Genomic DNA, 17,788 nt, shown 5'->3' with positions numbered 1-17,788 from the left:
GCACACTCCAATGCAGAGTAAAAATTCAGTCTGGAAACAATCCCCCAGTCTGTGGCTAAGTCATGTCTCCACAATACACCTTCTATCAGGAGTGCTCATCTCGCAAGGTATGCAGGAGAATTTCTTGGAAGGTATGAAATGAGGTACTTACAGAAGTAAAGCTGTGAGAGAAGGTCATGAGTCATGCTTGGGTAGCTCAGTTGATAAGCACTTGCCCATGATAGGTCACAGGTTTGAGTCCTGGTCCAGAACACAGTTTTAATGTGCTAGGAAGTTTCAAATCTACAAACACTTGACTGCAGAGTGAAAATTCGTTCAGGAAATTAGTAGGTTGTATAGTTTCTTACTGTGTGTAAAGTGTTCTGGAAATCTTCACTGATGAATGTATCCTGAACATTGAGCATTTTGTAATTATTATGTGTACGTTTTGCAATAATTCTATTGGGAGCAGAATATATGATACATGAGATTAATTTTTGAACAATGAAAACTCCAGATTGGAATAGCAACAAAATTAAGAACAGGATAGATTGCTACTATAAATATGACCGACTGAGTTGCAGACAAGCACTCCAAAAAGCCTGTTACACATTAGAGCATGCATGGTTTGGAAGGCAATGGAAAAAAAGTAAGGAAAAAAGAAGAAGAAAAACTGAAGGAAGAGAAAAAACAGACACTGAGGAGAGTAATGCTTTAGAGATAGTAACAAAAGTAAATAACACAAAGTTATGGAATGTAAAAAAAACCTGTTAGTCAAAATCAAACAATGGAAATTTTGCAGACTTTTGAAAAAAAAGTTATAAATACATGCAAAGTCTTCAAGTACTTGGTAAATTGTCTATTGACAGAAATTTGTCATAGATATTCATTATCGCTACCTATATATCATTGAAGGGAGGTGTTTACCATATGGTGTTTCTGTTCCTGGTGTATACACCCAGCTGTATCTCCCTGCATACATGAAGTGGTAATAATACACAGGTGCTGAACTCTTCTGAGCAACTATCTTGGCAGCGCGATCGACTGGGAATATGACAAGTGAGTCAGAGTATGCCTGTAAAAGTGAAGCAGAAATAAGAATAGACCACAAGAATTATAATTCTATCACAACTAAAGAAGTATAAACAAAGTACAGTTTATTTGACTACAAGCTGACAAGATTGGAGTTACACTGAAAAAGTTTCATCTGGGAGTAGAACTACATTACAATAAAACATAACATGTGATTGTTTAGCTACTAAATCAGATCACTGATAAAGTCTACCTAAAATAATGGACAAAATTTAAAACTATGTTTTATATCTTGCTGCATTTTAGAAGAATTTAATGAAAACTTCATCAGATACAATTACAGCTGTTCCAGTGCAGTTGTATACCTGTCTCTCCAAACCTGCCTAATTTTCTGTATCACAAATGTCATATTATGTTAGAACATTCTCAATTTAAGTTTGATCCTCAGTATTATCATCTGTTTGAATCGAAGTTCATAAATATTTTGATTTTCCTCATGATTTTTTTCACATTGATAGAGAGCATACAGGGGAGGATAACAGCAGGAACATTGGTACCTGACTCACGAATGAGTAGTTCAGATCCAGCCACTCAACACCAGAGTTTGAAATCAGGAAAGCAGTTCACCAACTCTAAATGGCTCTCTGTTGTTCTCCATCCTCTTTCACAGCACCCTCCCATTTTCTGTTACTATTCTGAGTTATCTATTTATTAAAATCTATCTCCCATTTTGCAGTTTTAATTCCATTAAAAGTATGGTGACTGTTTCCTCATTTACTGTTGACCTATCTCCCCCCATCCCCCATCAATAGTCTGTTCTTGTTCAGTTTATCTCACATTTATTCAATCAGCATCCCAGCTCTGAATGTTATAAGACTTTATTGTTTTTTTCTTATTTTTCAATTATGTTTTATCAGTTTCTGGTAGTAAGTTACTAATATTCAAAAATCGTATTTGATTATTGGTTCATTTTTATCACAGTCTCTTTTCCTTCATCATGTATCTCTTTTCATGAAGTGCTTCACCTGCTTTACAATTGCGTCTAGCATCTATAGTCCTCAATGCATATTTTTCCTCCTGTTTTGATAGATACTGATGAAGGACTTGAAAAACACTTTTATTAATCACCAAAAATCTGCTGCAAGGACATATTCTTCAATGTAAAGAATAGTTTAGATCAGAAGATTATCTTTTGTCAACTTATTTACAGGATGTAGCAGAAAGGTATGTTCAAGCTTTCAGGGAACATTCCTCACACATAGAGGAAGAAAATGTGTTACATGGATGTGGGTCCAGAAAAACTTTATTTCCATGTTTGAGTTCATTTTCCACAGCATGGATAAGTTTCTCTGTTGAGCCTGGGTTGAGGCTCTAACTGTCACCAACAATGCCAGCCCAAAAGTTGTTGATAATGCAGTTGCACAATTTCACAAGGATTCTTGATAGCCCACACATGCTGATTGTGAGAATTGCATTGAGATCAAGATGAAGTGAAGCCTCATCCATGATTAGCACATTTGTAATAAGGTGAGGGTTGATCCATTGTTGAATTAACATTCACGAAAGTGTAGCCATGGAACAAAAACAACTGCTGATAGTGCCTGCACACATTGTATGTGGTATACATACAGCAGGTTCCCATGTCAATCATCTGGCTAGCAATACTCATTGGAGCTAATTGTCTTATGGTGACATTAGTGTTGTTGTCAACTGCACGGAGAAGGTCCTCTCCAGTTGAATGTCCCAATCCTTGTAGGCCTCCCCCAGTTGCAAATAGTATGCTTAAGTATCCCTAACACAACAATCAGTTGCTTCAAATGTCCTCCTCTTGGAGCACCATCATTCTGGAAATATATTGTGATACAAACATTGAGCACCATGGATATTAGCCAGTCAGTTAGTAGTTGATGTGGAGACACAGCATCGTTGTTACAGATAGTTTGTAAAAATCAGTTTATAGATGTTGGCCACTGATGAATCGTGTGTACGATTGGAGTTAACCCCCTCGGCATCAGTTAAGGCCTGAGGATGGTGTACACAAGCACTGAAACTGTTAGCCATATAATAAATAACATCACAAGGATGACTGTAGGTGTCCCATTTTATTAAATACGGCTATTACCATCTAATAATCTGCTCAGAAAATGAGAAGCTGCCAGTCCTGCATTAGAATACACTTTCATTGCACTGTACTGGAAACCAAGTCATGATAAACACTAAAAAGTTCATGCTGCATGCTTGATGCTGCTAGAACAGTGAAATTAGTCGCATGCCAACAGAAGCAATGAAGTAAGTCGCAAGTGAAGATTACCTTTGTTAAATTGGAACAACAACATGGTGGTGAACCTAAGAATTACAGCGTACTGTATATTCTAACTAAATGTAACCAACATGGTATTTTAAACATTTTGTGTAAGAAAATGTTTCATGTAATGAGGGAACATTCTGTTTCTGTGTGTTTCACGTGATTATTTGATTATGAAGAGAAGTAGAAAATGAGCTCTAATATGTAAATAAAGTGTTTCTGGGCCCATGTCCATATAACACATTTTATTCTTCTATGTGTAAGGAATGTGTCCTGATAGTTTGGCTATACCATTTTGTTACACGCTGTATGTATGTAAACTTATTAGTTGCATTATCTGCGAGATTGTGCAAATAAGTTGTTGTTGTAACTAATGTTTTTGAGGAAGGTTCCGTGGAGGGGAAAAAATCCATACTGTTGTAAACATAAAACCCTGTATTCATGTCACCTTACATGTTTCATTTGCTTGATGATTAATCATGTCATGTCATCCTCAAAAAAGTAGAAGCTGTGGAACACTGCATGCAAATAATTCGAAAGAAGATAGTTGAGAAATTTTGAAATCTATACAATTAGTTTTGCTGTCGAATACATGACTGAACAACCCAAAAATTTCAATGCATTCTGTTTCAGTATCCGGCAAACAGTCACTTCTCTTCTGTCATAAATATTGTTAATATTATGAGTAATTTCCTTTTTATTTTAATTTTGTACAATTATGCACAGGCTAGCTTCAACAGATCGGTATTGCCATCATTCTCATACATCATAGTATTTAAAATTTTCTAAATATTTTTATATTCTGCTCAAGAGCTGAAGCAGAATAATTCATTTAAAAAAGAGGTTATTTACTAATCTCTTCTTCTGGGATTAGTTTCAATTCTGTGTTACAGTTTATTGTGGAAGCCACCCTATTTCCTATTATGAAGGTACAAATTCTGTACAGCACTTATATTTGCTGAGTCTCAGATTCAGACACATCTGATGACCATTCCACAAACATAAAAGGCTGATTCATCAGTAAAGGCCATCTTCTCTAAGAAAATCTCTTTCTAATCCCAAAACAAAATAACCTCTTTGGCAAACTGCATACTTTATAGCTTTTCGAGATGCTTCATAACACTGTAAGGCTGCAATAAATGAATTCATGTCTTAGGAAGTACAGTTTAATTTGGTCACAGCTGTTTAACTGTTTTGTGTTTAATATTTTTTTTGGGCAATCTCTTGGAGTTTGCAGAAAGGTCTTAAAGAATTTACAGTACTACCTGTTCCGTGTTTTAAGTTCAATGTTACAACTAACTTTAAATATATAAAAAAAGTTTTCTTATACTGGCTCAATATATCATTATATATTTCTGTTTTTGGAACATTACATTATTTCTTGTCTTTCTCCAAATGAAACAGCATTCAAACTGCCACTGACGTATATGTACAAAGAAAGTAATTCCTCAAAAACAGCATCTGCTTGATAAAGATATTCCTATTCATCCTGTAAATTACCACTCCATACATGAATATAACCTCTACTTATGCCTAATATCAACCGCTTACTACTGTACCCAAGCTTTATGGCATACCCTCACTCACGGACAACTCTGCAAAACGAACAATGCAAAGCACACTCCAAAAAGTGTGAATGCTGATAGTGGTACTGTGTTGGTGAAAATCTGCATAGTTATACTTCTCTGGACATTATTTGACATTAACCGCTCTACTATTTTCTTTGTGTCAGAATTATATCCTGAAGTCTACTTGTTTTATACACATAAATACTGTTGCTCAAATTTTATTGTTGTTTAGTCATTCATTCCTGTAAATGAAGAAAATAATAAAAATGGTTGCAGTGTAAGTCTCTTATCAGAATGTTGAGTTGGTGAAACAGTTGTAAACTGGACATCACAAAACCCTTGTGCGATTTTTATATAAGTTGTGCCATATACTTACAAATACAGTGAATGTAGCTAGTTTCTTACTTACTTGTCCAAGCCCAGTTTCAGAGTCATTTGTTATTGGTTTGTCTTGAAGATAAAACTTCCTCAGCTCTCTGCTGACTTCTAGTGAGTGTGGTGTATCTCGCTCATAAATAAATGAAATTGGGAATACTGTCTCATAATTTTCTGTCATATTTTCTGCCAGACCATTGTAGAGAATCTCTGAAATATTAAATAATTGTAGTTTAAGGTAAAGCATATTAGCAAACATTAAGTCTGCATTAACTGCCATTTTTTTCTTAAACACAAGTTGAAAATTAAAAAAACAAAAATGAATGCCCTAAAAGAATGGTTCTGAAACAGTAAACTGTTAATTGCAAATTTTGAACACCATACTGTACAGACTCATAATCGCTGGATAATACACCTGTGGACACATTGTAGTGGACATCGGTTTTAGTACCACTGTAGCCTCCTTTAACTAAACACCTGACCTGACATCTTGCATGAGGATTTCTACTGAAATGATGAATACCATCTTGGAATACACAGTGAAATGGAGCTCAGTTCCCAATTGAGAACTGGTTAAAAAGATTCCACATAACAACACTCAACTATGATGTGTCATTGCAGTATCTGATATACCCCACACTTTCCATGTGAAGACAAACAGCCATCCATGAGCTCAAACTACAACTACCAATTTTGCTATATTATATGGAGTGTTGCATGTGATGAAATTTAAGTAGTAGTCTGATGAACAGAACTCTTTCTTGCATTCTATCTACCAGCTCCAAGCAGTCTTTGTTGACACTCAAGATGCAACATTGTTCTTACTCTTGCCCATGTCACCTAAATTTACATCTATACTCTATGAATTACTGTGAATTGTGTGTCAGAATTTACTTTTTGTTATATTCTGAATTAACATTACTTCTTGTTCCATTTACTTACTGTGTGTGGGAAGAATGATTGCTAGTACGCATTTGTGTGAGATGTAATTTCATTAAATTTTTCTACATGATCTCTATGTTTATTCAGTAATTAATTTTAATTATTATTTTTTTAGAAATATCAGGTAATCCTTAGTGCAGATTACTTACCCAAAGCTTTCCAGGAGAATTCGTCTTTGGTGGTTCCTGTTATCAATGGAACTTGAGCAAAATCTCCAGAGAGTAGTTGTTCAGTGGGATCTACAGTTATGAATCTGTCAGCCCCATCTCCAAAATCTTTTTCAACAATGACACCAAATACAACCATAGGATCCCAACCCCATTCCTATAAAAGTAATAGAAAACAAGGAGTTAACTACACTGCATTGTCTTAGGCTTACACTGTTTTTAAGCAATGCACATTGTAATTATTTGTGAGACATTCCTTTAAAAAAAGCCATCACTTTTCTGAGTATATGAAACAGAATAGAAGAACCAGGAATATCTTTGAAACTGAGCAAACCAACTGTAGTCTGATTGAAATTATTTGATAGTTGTCATCTGTCGCTTGCCATTCAGTGTTGCCAGCTACCACTCAGTTATATGCAACACAGAAACACAGAGGGCACTTCACAAATGCTGTTAATTTGTAAGGTAGAGCAAAGTTGGAAGCAGCCATGGCAATGGAAATGCAAGATGCTCTGTCAACTGCTGATTTTAAGTGGCCACTGACTGAACTGTGACAACAACCTCACGATTTGTGGTCAACATTCTGTGGCAGAACTATCACTTTATTCATGCCAATTAAAGCTAATTTCTATGAGCAAACTCAAGACAGAAAAATTTCAGTTTCAGCACTAAACAACGAACTGTAATTTCTCGCGGTCATCCATTAGTTACCTGAAACTATCCTTACATTGGCTACACAAACTGCCACTTAACCAACCAATGAACATTCCTGTTTGGGACTTGGTTGTAGATTATAGGTGTTACTGGCAAATTCCAAATGAAAAAAGAATGATAGGAAGAAAAATAAGGGCAAATAAAATTGTCAATACATTAATTAAAATAATGTGGCAAAGTATTAGAAAATAAAAAAAATACATCTAAATCAATTAACTGCAAAAGTAATAATTACAATATTTTGCTTAGATTTAGAAATAAAAAGTTCGCTGTCCTTCATGTGTTTGAAAGCCACAACTTTCCACACAACAAGTTCATGTGCTTACCACTACACTACAACACTCCCATGCTCAATGCTGTTCATTTGTGACTCCTATTCCAGTAGCAACGATGAACTGCAACCTTCAAAAATTTGGCTTCACGTAATGTTGTGCAACCTCCCCCCATGAACCATGGACCCTGCCGTTGGTGGAGAGGCTTGCGTGCCTCAGCGATACAGATAGCCATACCGTAGGTGCAACCACAACGGAGGGGTATCTGTTGAGAAGCCAGACAAACATGTGGTTCCTGAACAGGGGCAGCAGCCTTTTCAGTAGTTGCAGGGGCAACAGTCTGGATGATTGACTGATCTGGCCTTGTAACACTAACCAAAACGGCCTTGCTGTGCTGGTACTGCAAACGGCTGAAAGCAAGGGGACACTACGGCTGTAATTTTTCCCGAGGGCATGCAGCTTTACTGTATGATTAAACGATGATGGCGTCCCCTTGGGTAAAATATTCTGGAGGTAAAATAGTCCCCCATTTGGATCTCCGGGCGGGGACTACTCAAGAGGATGTCGTTATCAGGAGAAAGAAAACTGGCGTTCTACGGATCGGAGCGTGGAATGTCAGATCCCTTAACCGGGCAGGTAGGTTAGAAAATTTAAAAAGGGAAATGGCTAGGTTAAAGTTAGATATAGTGGGAATTGGTGAAGTTCGGTGGCAGGAGGAACAAGACTTCTGGTCAGGTGATTACAAAGTTATAAACACAAAATCAACTAGGGGTAATGCAGGAATAGGTTTAATAATGAATAAGAAAATAGGAATGCGGGTAAGCTACTACAAACAGCATAATGAACGCATTATTGTGGCCAAGATAGATATGAAGCCCACACCTACTACAGTAGTACAAGTTTATATGCCAACTAGCTCTGCAGATGATGAAGAAATTGAAGAAATGTACGATGAAATAAAAGAAATTATTCAGATAGTGAAGGGAGACGAAAAAATTTAATAGTCATGGGTGACTGGAATTCGGTAGTAGGAAAAGGGAGAGAAGGAAACGTAGTAGGTGAATATGGACTGGGGCAAAGAAATGAAAGAGGAAGCCGCCTGGTAGAATTTTGCACAGAGCACAACTTAATCATAGGTAACACTTGGTTCAAGAATCACAAAAGAAGGCTGTATACATGGAAGAAGCCTGCAGATACTAAAAGGTATCAGATAGATTATATAATGCTAAGACAGAGATTTAGGAACCAGGTTTTAAATTGTAAGACATTTCCAGGGGCAGATGTGGACTCTGACCACAATCTATTGGTTATGACCTGTAGATTAAAACTGAAGAAACTGCAAAAAGATGGGAATTTAAGAAGATGGGACATGGATAAACTAAAAGAACCAGAGGTTGTTCAGAGATTCAGGGAGAGCATAAGAGAGCAATTGACAGGAATTGGGGAAAGAAATACAGTAGAAGAAGAATGGGTAGCTTTGAGGGATGAAGTAGTGAAGGCAGCAGAGGATCAAGTAAGTAAAAATACGAGGGCTAGTAGAAAACCTTGGGTAACAGAAGAAATATTGAATTTAATTGATGAAAGGAGAAAATATAAAAATGCAGTAAATGAAGCAGGCAAAAAGGAATACAGACGTGTCAAAAATGAGATCGACAGGAAGTGCAAAATGGCTAAGCACTGATGGCTAGAGGACAAATGTAAGGATGTGGAGGCTTATCTCACTAGGGGTAATATAGATACTGCCTACAGGAAAATTAAAGAGACCTTTGGAGATAAGAGAACCACTTGTATGAACATCAAGAGCTCAGATTGAAACCCAGTTCTAAGCAAAGAGGGGAAAGCAGAAAGGTGGATGGAGTAAATAGAGGGTCTATACAAGGGCGATGTACTTGAGGACAATATTATGGAAATGGAAGAGGATGTAGATGAAGATGAAATGGGAGTTATGATACTGCATGTAGAGTTTGACAGAGCACTGAAAGACCTGAGTCGAAACAAGGCCCCCGGAGTATACAACATTCCATTGGAACTACTGACGGCCTTGGAAGAGCCAGTCCTGACAAAACTCTACCATCTGGTGAGCAAGATGTATGAGACAGGCGAAATACCCTCAGATTCAAGAAGAATATAATAATTCCAATCCCAAAGAAAGCAGGTGTTGACAGATGTGAAAATTACCGAACTATCAGTTCAATAAGTCACAGCTGCAAAATAGTAACGCGAACTCTTTACAGACGAATGGAAAAACTAGTCGAAGCCGACCTCGGGGAAGATCAGTTTGGATTCCGTAGAAATGTTGGAACACATGAGGCAATACTGACCCTACGGCTTATCTTAGAAGCTAGATTAAGGAAGGGCAAACCTATGTTTCTAGCATTTGTAGACTTAGAGAAAGCTTTTGACAATGTTGATTGGAATACTCTCTTTCAAATTCTGAAGGTGGCAGGGGTAAAATACAGGGAGCGAGAGGCTATTTACAATTTGTACAGAAACCAGATGGCAGTTATAAGAGTCGAGGGACATGAAAGGGAAGCAGTGGTTGGGAAGAGAGTGAGACAGGGTTATAGTCTCTCCCTGATGTTATCCAATCTGTAAATTGAGCAAGCACTAAAGGAAACAAAAGAAAAATTTGGAGTAGGTATTAAAATCCATGGAGAGGAAATAAAAAAGTTGAGGTTCGCCGATGACATCGTAATTCTGTCAGAGACAGCAAAGGACTTGGAAGAGCAGTTGAGTGGCATGGATAGTGTCTTGAAAAGAGGATACAAGATGAACATCAATAAAAGCAAAATGAGGATAATGGAATGTAGTCGAATTAAGTCGGGTGATGGTGAGGGAATTAGATTAGGAAATGAGATACTTAAAGTAGTAAAGGAGTTTTGCTATTTGGGGAGCAAAATAACTGATGATTGTCGAAGTAGAGAGGATATAAAATGTAGACTGGCAATGCCAAGGAAAGCGTTTCTGATTAAGAGAAATTTGTTAACATCGAGTATAGATTTAAGTGTCAGGAAGTCATTTCTGAAAGTATTTGTATGGAGTGTAGCCATGTATGGAAGTGAAACATGGACGATAAATAGTTTGGACAAGAAGAAAATAGAAGCTTTCAAAATGTGGCGCTACAGAAGAATGCTGAAGATTAGATGGGTAGATCACATAACTAATGAGGAAGTATTGAATAGGATTGGGGAGAAGAGAAGTTTGTGGCACAACTTGACCAGAAGAAGGGATCGGTTGGTAGGACATGTTCTGAGGCATCAAGGAATCACCATTTTAGTATTGGAGGGCAGCGTAGAGGGAAAAAATCGTAGAGGGAGCCCAAGAGATGACTACACTAAGCAGATTCAGAAGGATGTGGGTTACAGTGGGTACTGGGATATGAAGAAGCTTGCACAGGATAGAGCAGCATACAGAGCTGCATCAAACCAGTCTCAGGACTGAAGACCACAACAACAACAACAACAATGTTGTGCAAAACTTTTAATGTACCAATCTCTGTGATTATAATATATGTAACACTGAACCCCGTCTTGTGCAGAAAGCTCTAGTGCCATGTATGAAACACATGCATCTCGTATGTGTGTGTGTGGGGGGGGGGGGGGGGGGGGGGTTGAACTGACCAATTGTTGAGGCAGTTTGGCAACAGGAAATGGTTCGGGGGTGGTGATGAGTGCTCAGATTGGAGAATCAGCCCGTGAAGAGTCATCTGTCAAGTTATTTTAATCAGACTATAGAATTTGCGTTGAGGAAACTAAGTGTTCGGTGAAAGATGAAGGCAGAGAATATGAATGTTTTATATTGAATATGGGTGTGAAGTATAGACTGCAGCTTCCCTAGCCTATTTAATCTGATACTGGAGAAGACACTAAAAAAGGCATCATTGATTTGCAGAGATTTCAGCATAGATGATAAAGTGAAATTATTAGCTTTTGTCAAAAGTACTATTCTTGTATCAGAGGAGGATGATGGACTATAAAAGACAGCTACAATGTTAGTTGAGGAGGCATAAAAAGTGGGTTTGAAATCTATGGAAGAGGAATGTTATGTATGATAACAAAAAAGGCAGATAAATAAGAAGAGGAAATAGTAGAGATGGGAAGAATTTTGTTTATGAAGACTGGATCCTTTGAATACCTAGGAAATACTGTTAAGTGGAGTAAATAATGCAGAGAAGAAAATAATGAACCATATAAGATCTACAAGAATTGCACATTTGCAATGAATAAACTATTCACTAGTCAAAAGCTAAAAAAGACATCAAAACCAAGTATTTTCAAGGCAACTGTCTTAACATACATGACCGAGATGTGAATACTGACAGGGAAGATAGAGAGGAAAATTATCATCTTCAAAAACAAAGTTTTGAAAAGTTTTGAACCAATTTTTAGGCATATAATTTCAGCAGAAGAAAGAACACAGAAACCTATGCATTGTACAATGAGCAAGATGTGACGGTAGGAACAAGAAACAGATAGATTGAATGGATGGGACATGTACTGAGAAGGGATGGTAAAAAAAAAGTGCTAGAAGGGAAGCCACAAGGAAGGAGATGCCTTGGTGGGTCAAAGTTGAGATGGCAGGATGGAGTCAGAAAAGCTATAGCCAGAATGGGAACTCACAGTAGCATGGATGAAAACCAAAAATGATAGAAGAGGCAAAAGACTGAGGCGATAACTCAACTTTGGTTCATGTGGCCATGTAGATAGGGTACAATAGGAAACATTCTTAAAATAGAAGTGACGAACATTGGCATTATACACAATTAAGATAACTGGACAAATTAGCAGAAAGATTTAAAATTGTCAGTTCCCTTTCAAACTATATTAATAAATTAATCTCTCTTTCCTAATATTTATCTTGTTATATGGGGTGCCCTGTTTTCATGCCTTATCAGATTTATTTTTATTATTTTAACTTATTTGCTGGATGCCCTTCCCATCTCAACAGTCTTCAATTAACCTATGGGAGGAAAACCATGTCTGTGATTCATGTAAACATTGTTCTGTATTTTATCATATGTTAGCTGTTTGTCTATGGTATTTCTGGAGGTGGAGATTGGGAACCAGCCTAGAATTCACCTAAGCAAGTGTGAGAAACTACACTTAGGCAGGCTGGTGTACCAGACCAACAGTCGTTAATCCACTGTGCAGCTTCTATCTGGGCCAGGTGCACTTCCCTGTTTCACAAGATAGTGCACTGCATGTTAAGCTATACAAGCACATCATTATCTGTACACTTAATAAAAAACATTCAATTCACCTTGCAGTATATCAAAATAGTTAAATCAGTTACACTCTTTTTGCCTACAAACAATATTTTGTAGATATGAATGAAACATACTAGTTCATGACTTTGTTAAGTATATAACAAAAATAGCTGACAGTAAATGTTTAAAATAAACAACTAGTTATGAGAGATGCATGATGCTTCTCACTGCCATTCCCCAGTATTGACAATTTTCTGGTCTATTAGCATGTGTGACAATATAAAATCTTTTGTTTGATTTTATTATGTTCTTAATAAGAACATAACACTTACAAAAAACTGTGGTAGTGTTTCTGCAATCTCTATGGCATCTTTTCCTTTCAGACAATTAACAATCTGCTCTGATGATGTGTCAGGGCAGTTTAGCATTCTTGCTTGCTTCTTGGCTTGTTGCAATGGGTCCTTTATAACAATTGATTGAACAGCTGCACTCATTGCAATTCCTTTGTGAAACAAGCCTGTAAAAGCGATTTGATGATTATATAGCAACTTTAAATATTTTTGTAGCACTGAAAAAAAAACAGAGATGTTATCTAGAAACGGATCACCTTCTAATTAATAGTAATATTTGCCATGGTGGCACAGAGAAAAGCAAGTGCCGGAATATAGTTCACTGTATTTAGTCTCAGTTGCACATTACAATGTTTTGATGACTGGTTTCAGATGAAAAGCATCCATTATCAAGTATCAGAAGCTTTTGTTTTAGGTTGCAAAAACAGCTAAGGTCATACACGCCCATGTCAAAACCTTATAACACGAAGGAGAACAAGGAGTTAAAAGCAATTACACATTAAGCCCAATCAACAGAAGGAAAGACAACTAAAAACAGGGACTTGCTCTGGGAAAAAGCGCCATAAAATGAGCCTTAAGGACAATGGAGGTCCTGAACTAAAGATTAAATGTCCTTCACCATATTGCTACAATGGATAAAAAGTAAAAGTGGTTGACAGTCTGTGCATCATTCGCTAAAACTGCCAATAGTTCTGACGGCAAACATAAATTAGAACATAAGTACTTAAAAGAATGGCATTCTGTCAGGAAATGATACACCATCAAAGGTTGAGGACAATGAGCACAAAGTGGTGGGGAACGAATGGCGATGGCCAAAAAGGCAGTGCCCAAAATGCAACCTAGCTAAAATGATCTGGTGACGAGAGGGCCGAGAGGTGTTCAGCCAAGCTGTTAGGAGGTTTAATTCCCTGGAGCTTATTCCCATGAAGGGAAGACCACTAGTCATGCCAAAGTGATACCACCTGCCGACAGATGGCAACACACAGATCATTGGATGGAATGGAAGAACTAGTGGGCTGAGATACAAGGACTGCAACATTGGCAGCAGTGTCAGTGGCCTCGTCCCCTGTAGGACCGACATGATCAGGAACCCACATGAACATCACAGTGACTCCATCAAGAGTGAGCAAGTGAAAGTTCTCCTGGACACATTGCACTAAGGGATGGACGGTGTACAGCACACACAGGTCCCGAAGTGCTGAGAGAGTTGGAGCAGATGACACAATTGAAAAGCCTGCTCACCAGATGTACTGCTTGGTCTGATACAGGACGAAGAGCTCTTTTGTAAATACTGAGCAGTGCTCCAGAAGCTTATACCGAAAATCATCGGTGCCAATGACGAAGGCACACTCGACACCATGGTCAGTCCAAGAGCCATCAGTGTACACAAAGGTACTACCACAAAGTTCTGTGTGAAGGTCAAGAAACATATGGCAACAGAGCAAGTTTCAAGTGGTGTCCTTAGGAAGTGAATGAAATCCAAGGTGAACAGGAGCCACCACACAAAGTCAAAGTGATGAAGGGGTCACACCCACTGGAAAAATGGCAGATAGCGTGAAATTAAGCTGCCAAAGCAATAGCTGAAAGCAAACTCCAGAAGGTAACAGAGAAAAGGGACGTGCCCCATACTGGCGATCAAAGGAGTCATCGAGGAAAGAGGCAGACAGACGGCCTGCGTATCTGTTGCAGAGAAAGTCACAGCAGTATGACAGCAGGAGTTTGACAGCTTCTGCATACAGACTCTCAACCAGGCCAGTGTAAAAGGTGCCAGTGGCCAAACGGATTCCATGATGATGGATTGTATTGAGACAGCATAAAATGGATGAACATGCAGATGCATAAATGAAACACCCATAGTCTATTTTCAAATAAACAAGGGACCAGTACAATCGGAGGAGGCTGGTTCGATCTGCTCCCCAGAGAGTATCGCTGAGAACACACAGGACACTGAGGGACCGTTTATAGCAGTGGCCAGGTAAGACACATGGGAGGATCATGAAAGTTTCCTATTGATCATGAGCCCCAGGATTTTTGTAGTTTCAACAAACAGAAGAGCAACAGGCCCAAGATGTAAAGACAGTGGAAGAAACCAATTGCACTGCCAGAAATTCATACAAACTGTTTTGTCAGTGGAAAAATGAAAGCCATTGTCAATGATTCACGAGTAAAGATGCATTGCTGAGGACACCGCTCAATGAGACAAGTCTGTGGAGAACTGCAATAGATGACAAAATTGTCAACGAAAAGAGAGCCGGAGATGCCTGGTGGGAGACAGGCCATAACACTGTTAATGGTGACAGCAAAGAGGACGACACTCAGGATGGAACCTGAGGCACACCATTTTCATTGCTAAAGGTTTCTGAGAAGGCAGAACCCACATGTACCTTGAAAACTCTGTCTTTTAAAAATTCTTGAAGGAAGCCCCATGTGTAGAGAGTACAGAGGAGATCAGTCCTCCAGCAGGTGGTGTCAGAAGATGATGAGGCCACCACTGTGTCACAGAGATATCTCTGTGATGAAATAATGGCTTCATCAGCATTTGCATCTTCATATTATCTGACTTTTTATATCAAAGTTCAGTTTAAACTGGATTTAATAACTGTTTACTTTACGTGCACTGCCCCAGAAGATAATTCTGTAAGACAATGGGGAGCGAAAATATGCAAAATAAGCTAACTTTCTTGTCTTTACGTCAACATATTGAGAGGTGCTTCATATGCTATAACAAATTGAATTGAATGTCATTAGTTTATCCATGTGTTGACTCCATTTTAAATTCCTACCTATTTAGACCCCAAGTAATTTTACAAACTGTACTTCATTCATTGTATGGCCATTAATGTCTATTCTGGTGCTAAAAGATCATTATTCTATTTTCAAAGTGCATAATATGAGTTATTGTGAGAGTAACAAACTGTTAGCTGTGAACCACTTTTAGGCCTGTTCACCTATCATTGGAGTTGTATCTGCTAAGGGAGTTTGAACCCTTAGTTAGTATGCTTGTGTCACTAATAAACATTACAGTTTTTGAAGTGTCCTTTTAAGAGTGGATGCAGTACCGATCCATGTGGTACATCACATGTTAGCATGTCCCATTGTCAGGTTATTTTCATGCCTGAGGTAGAGTCCGTTAATGAGACCCTCAGCTTTCTGCTATAGAGGGAAGATTCCAATCATGCAAGACAATTGCCATTAATGTCTTAACACTTAAGTTAGCTAGGAAGATTTTTGTGATATGCACAATAAAATACTTTGGCAAGGCAGTAGAATATACCAACAGGACAATTTTTCATGCTTAGCTCTATTAGCACTTCATTTGTGGGGTCTTGTATTGCTTTCTGTGTGGACAACCCTTTATGAAAACCAAATTGAGAGGAAGTTAACTGGTTTTTCTAAGTAAAATAAAATATCATAAGCACATTGTCACATATTGTACCATTTGTGTAGCCAGTCAGTAGAAACTGGGGTATTTCCAGATAGACTAAAACATATGATACCTCTGCCAGTCCACAAAAGTGGAGTGAGGAATGTAATTATTAACTATTAGTTCATCTCTCATTGCTTGTGTTCTCAAAGATATTTGAGAGACAAGTCTATCATAGGATTTATTCCCACGTAATTCAAAATAGCTCAGTGACATCTGCACAGTTAAACTTTCATAAAGGATTCTCCACAGAGAGAGCAATATTTAGCCAGACAGATGAAATTGTAGGTGAACTAATTTCAAAAGGTATCCAGTGGGGATCCTTGGTGAACATGCTAAGGCATTTGTCTTTGTAGACTATAACACACTGTTAAAAAGCTTCCACATTATGGCACCAGAGACTAGCCTTTAACTTGGCTAGAACATTATTTACACAAAAGGAAACAGAGAGTGTTGTTAATGGAGGCAGGTGTAACAATAAACTCAGGGGAAATCCAGTCTCCCAGGGTTTGATCCCTGGGCCACTGATTTTCTTGATCTATGTTAATGATCTACCAATTATAATTAATGACAGAGCTGATGATACAAGTATTCTGATCAAGGCGCCCAACTCCACAGTGCAGGATACATCCCTGACAGACAATAACCACGTACCCAAATGGTCGCAGCAAATACCCTAACCCTAAATTTTTCAAAAACTAGTGTGTATGGTTTCAGGCAACAAATAAAACACTTTAAGTTTCTGAAATGGATTTAACAATCAGAAAATTAATGAAACCATGCGTACAAAACTCTAACAATCGCACATACAGTCTTTTAAAATGGAAGGAACAAATCAATCAGCTGGTCAAGAAAATTAACTCAGCTTGCTTTGCAATGAGAACCATTTCTCACTTTGTTGACAGTGAAATGTGCTGTTATCAGATTTTACGTATTTCCATTTTATACTCTTCTATGGCTTAATCTTCTGGGGAAATGCTGCAAGAGCTGAAAATATCTTCAAAGTTAAAAAAAAATGAGCAGTGATCTACATTTATGGGGTCTCTGACAGAACATCCTGCAGGGGCTTTTCAAATAATTCATGATATTTGCTATTACAGGACAGTCAGTACATATACTCACAGATGATTTCTGTAGCCAACGACATGAAATTATTTCAAAAGCACTGTGACATTCATAGTCATGGCACAAGACAGGTGACAAATTTCCACTAAACCTCTGCAACTCTCACAAAAATATGCAATGGAGTTACTGAGTCAGATATAAAAGTCAACAATAAGCTCCCCATCAGTATAAAAAAGGAAATTAATTACATACAGGTATTCAAAAGGAAACTAAGGACATACCTCACAGATCAAACTTTTGTAATAAAATTAGTGAATTCTTAGAGGTACTAGGCATCCATTAGTGTAAGAACAAAGAAAACAACTTGGTAAAAAGACACTCTTAACAGA

General features: G+C 37.8%; 1 protein-coding gene across 3 annotated transcripts in view; it reads right to left on the bottom strand.

Moving 5' to 3' along the window:
• LOC126335187 (esterase E4-like) overlaps positions 1-17,788 on the bottom strand; it is a 126,705-nt gene that overhangs the window by 7,393 nt on the left and 101,524 nt on the right. For all 3 annotated transcript variants that reach the window (XM_049998186.1, XM_049998184.1, XM_049998185.1), the window contains 4 exons: positions 12,893-13,077; positions 6,351-6,525; positions 5,294-5,469; positions 907-1,054 (listed from right to left, as the gene is read on the bottom strand). In XM_049998186.1, coding sequence (XP_049854143.1) covers positions 907-1,054; positions 5,294-5,469; positions 6,351-6,525; positions 12,893-13,077 — 684 coding nt within the window. The remainder of the gene's footprint in view (positions 1-906; positions 1,055-5,293; positions 5,470-6,350; positions 6,526-12,892; positions 13,078-17,788) is intronic.

Source organism: Schistocerca gregaria, chromosome 2, assembly GCF_023897955.1.
Source record: "Schistocerca gregaria isolate iqSchGreg1 chromosome 2, iqSchGreg1.2, whole genome shotgun sequence".
NCBI classification, from domain to species: Eukaryota; Metazoa; Arthropoda; class Insecta; order Orthoptera; family Acrididae; genus Schistocerca; species Schistocerca gregaria.
Note: the sequence above shows the minus strand (reverse complement) of the source record. Positions and strands in the feature narration are given on the sequence as shown.